General features: G+C 53.0%; 1 protein-coding gene across 2 annotated transcripts; it reads right to left on the bottom strand.

Annotated features, from left to right (window-relative positions):
- Positions 1-402: 402 nt before the first annotated feature.
- On the bottom strand, positions 403-3,203 carry LOC131759566 (serum amyloid A-2 protein-like). 2 transcript variants are annotated; one of them, XM_059068897.2, is made up of 3 exons: positions 3,113-3,203; positions 1,080-1,218; positions 403-695 (listed from the first exon to the last, which is right to left on the bottom strand). In XM_059068897.2, exons 1-3 carry the CDS (start codon positions 3,198-3,200, stop codon positions 533-535), a joined length of 390 nt encoding a protein of 129 aa, XP_058924880.1. In that variant the 5' UTR covers positions 3,201-3,203; the 3' UTR covers positions 403-532. The 2 variants fall into 2 exon arrangements, with proteins under 2 accessions (XP_058924880.1, XP_066894222.1); XM_067038121.1 differs by lacking the exon at positions 3,113-3,203 and adding an exon at positions 1,315-1,397.
- Between the last annotated feature and the right edge of the window lie 346 nt (positions 3,204-3,549).

Raw genomic sequence — 3,549 nt, 5'->3', positions numbered from 1 at the left:
TGTTGCTGAGAAATGAACGGAAGATCAAGGTGCAGTTGCTGGAGCAGGATTCCACGCTGCAGTCCTCCCGAGGCTGTGTCCCCTGCCCGCACACAGACACCACTGAGGACGAACTAAGGGGACTAGACCCCAGGGCAGAGAAGCTGACGGGACACAACTGCCAGGGAGTGAAGAGGCCTGAATACAGAAGGGCCTAGAAAGAGCACCACTGTAACCAGAGGGGCCTGCAGGGGAGCGGGTCTGATTCGGGGAAGGGGTGCAGCAGGGCGTCTGCCCTGTATGATACTGAGATTGTGTCCCCGACACCCAAGACACAGGCACAGGCTCGGCCTTCACGTGGGTGTCCAGCCACCCCCCCTTGGGAACAAACAGGCTGTCCTTATTTCAAAGAGTAACACACGGTTTTCAACATTCAATCTCTTAAGCATTTATTAGATCTGCTGGCTTCTGTGGGCAGAGAACCCACTGGCTCAGCGTCCCTGCCCTTGGGGGCTCACAGCCCCGTCGTCTCCTGAGCAGAGGGAGAGGCGGCTCAGTACTTGTCGGGCAGGCCGCGAGGTCTGAAGTGATTGGGGTCTTTGCCGCTCCGGCCCCACCTATTGGCATCCTGGTCGGCCTTCGAGTCCTCCAGTCCGTGGCCACTGTCTCCATGCTTAAAAAGGTCTGTGACTCTCTGAACATTCTCTCTGGCATCGCTGGAATGGAGGAGGGCAGGTAGGGGATTACTCCAGCGCTGACGAGCAACAACCCGCCCTCCCCATCTCTCCTCTTTCCAAGGAATCAAGGACTGTGACAGGAGCTAGGAAAGAGCAGCCTGAGGCTGCCCGGGCTCAGCACACCTCAGCCCTGCGGGTCCCCTTAGGCTGGGTGAACAGCACCCATGGGGGCGGCTGGGGAATCTTCTGTCCCACCAGCCTTGCTCTGCTCTTCAGCCACTCAGACCCCACACAGGACACAGCGGGTGAGGGTGGGTAAGAGGAGGAGAGGCCACAGCCCTACAGGAAGTTCTCCAGGGCTTGGCCCCTCCTGGCTGTCCGAGGCTCTCACACCCATCCCTGCATGCTCAGAGCCCCTGGTACCTGATCACTTCAGCAGCCCAGACGCCCCCAGGTCCCCTTCGGGCAGCTTCATAGTTGCCCCGGGCGTGGAAGTACTTGTCTGAATCTTTGTAATTGGCTTCTCTCATGTCAGAGTAGGCTCTCCACATGTCTTTAGCCCCTGGGAGGAAAGCACATAGAGAAAGGATTAGCAGGTGGACAGAAAACTGTGACACACCTTAGAGAAGAATCAAGGAATGAAAAATCTTCCACTGACTCAGTTTCATCCTGTGGCTATAGCACCATGAGTGCCATAGGTTGAGAAGAGCATTCTTTGTGCCTAGTTTCCTGCTCCTGGTAACTCGAATGAGAGTCGTTATGGGGGGAGGGGCACAGCCGTGTTGGACCTGGTTGTCTGGCCCCTATGATGCTGTCTCTGGACTGCGTCTCACTTAGGGCTCTATGTGATATGTTTAAAGGAGAGAAGGGAGCTATCGTCATAGGGCAGGATTCCTCAGCTTCACACTATTGACATTTTAAGCCAGATAGTTGTTGTTCAGGGCTGTCCTGGGTATTGCAACACGCTTAACAGCATCCCTGACTTCTGCCCACTAATGCACAATCTATTGCCCAAGTGTGATGACCAAAAATGTTTCCAAACGTTGCCAGATATCTCCGGGACACAAAATTGCCTTGGCCCCGAACCACTGTTATAAAAGGAAGCTGCATAGGATAAGATCCAGGGGACTTGGGGGAGTGAGGAGATGACATGGAGGACAGATTCTGAGAAAGGGGCAGACATGCAGCACCTCTGCCCTGACGCCTAAAAAATGTATTCCTGCTGCGCAAACGCGCTAATTGTGACTTGATTCCTCTGCCTGTTAGGCACGTGAATGGCATCTTGAGAACTTTCTAGTGGACGTTATTGATGATGTGGGCTGCTTGAGGAAGCAAGCCCGTGATCAGTGGGTCTTTTCCTCAGCCTGGTTACACCTTCTAGTCAGCTGGGGAGATACTGAAAGTCCCACGAGACCTACCTCACACCCCAGGCCAATTACCTGACACGCTCTCGGGTGGGTCTCAGGCATCAATAGTTTTCATTGCTCCCCAGGTGAATCCAACGTGCAGCTGAGATTGATAAGCCCCCTGCTTGAGGAAGTGGTACTGGGACAAGTCTACCCAGCAAGAGCTTTGGCCTCATGCACAGCTGGGTTCAAACTTCTGTCCTGCCACCTGCTGACTGGCACTTAGTCCCTGGGCAATGGACTCGGCTGCTCTAAGCCTCGGTTTACTCCCCTTCAGATGGCGGAAGATGCCTCCCTCACGGAGGTATTCTGCAGGTAAGTAGGTGACCAACTGTCCCAGCCTAACCAGAACTGCCCCTGTTTTCCTGGAACTGCGCCAGTTAGCATTGAACGCGTCCTGGAAAACTCCTCAGACCTGGGCAAAGCAGGAGAGCTGCTCACCCTGAAGTGCATGTAAGGGCTGAGTTCCTACTGGAAGCTTGACAATACATGTTATTAGGTTCCCCCACCCCCGGTTGCACACGGGGTTTTTTTGTCAGTTAAAAGGCTAGAAAAGGGTAGGAAACAGACTAAACCAGGGACAGTGTCACTGAGTATAGAAGCAGGAGCAAGAGCTAAGCTGAAGGTCCCTAGGAAATGGAAGGTAAGAAGGAAGAGAAGAGGAAGAGTGGAAGGAAGGAAGGAAGGAAGAGAGAAAGGGAGGGAGGAATGGAGAAATGAATGGAAGGAGAGAAGAGAAGGGAAATAGATGGATAGCTTTCATCCTACTTCATGCAATTGGTCTGAGGGAAATGCTGTACCATTTCAAGACTTATTTTGTGTCTTCCATTCAAACTTCCATTTCAGCTGGGAATGATGATTGTTCTTTCTCTAGTAACTGATTGACATAAATCCTGTGGTTTTCAATCTGTCTGAAAAAAAGCTCCCCAAACACCTGGCACGTCCTACCACATAGGGCAGCACTGCCTAAGACAGTAGCTCCAACCCTTAAGAGTGCTCAGGGTGAATCCCAGAGGCCCATGGGTGCCATCTCCCCTCCACCAGCCTTACCTTCATAAGCCTCACCAAGGAAGGAAAGCCAATAGCTGTGGACTCCCAGCACCAAGGAGCAGAGAATGAGGCCTGTGAAAAGCTTCATTGTGCTGAAATGAAAGGAGAGCGTCAGGGAGACACGGACGAGCCTTGTACACCCACTTGGGGATGTGTATGTCAAGCAGAGCCTGGCTGTTCTTTCCCCTTGTTCTCATTAGACTCTCAGTGGTCCACCTAGGGAACATTGCAGTAGGACCTCACTCGGAGCCACTAGCCCTCAGCTCTGAACCCACCAACCCTGAACCCAAGACTGTCTGAGAGGTCACCAAGGTGTCCATGGGGGAGAAGAGGGCAGCTGGGTCCTAGCTGTGTCTTGCTAAAGCAGCCTGTAATTAATCAGAAAGCATTTCCCATGCTCCACTATGCCAGCACTTCCCTCATACAGGACAAATACA

Source organism: Kogia breviceps, chromosome 7, assembly GCF_026419965.1.
Source record: "Kogia breviceps isolate mKogBre1 chromosome 7, mKogBre1 haplotype 1, whole genome shotgun sequence".
Classification (NCBI taxonomy): domain Eukaryota; kingdom Metazoa; phylum Chordata; class Mammalia; order Artiodactyla; family Physeteridae; genus Kogia; species Kogia breviceps.
Note: the sequence above shows the minus strand (reverse complement) of the source record. Positions and strands in the feature narration are given on the sequence as shown.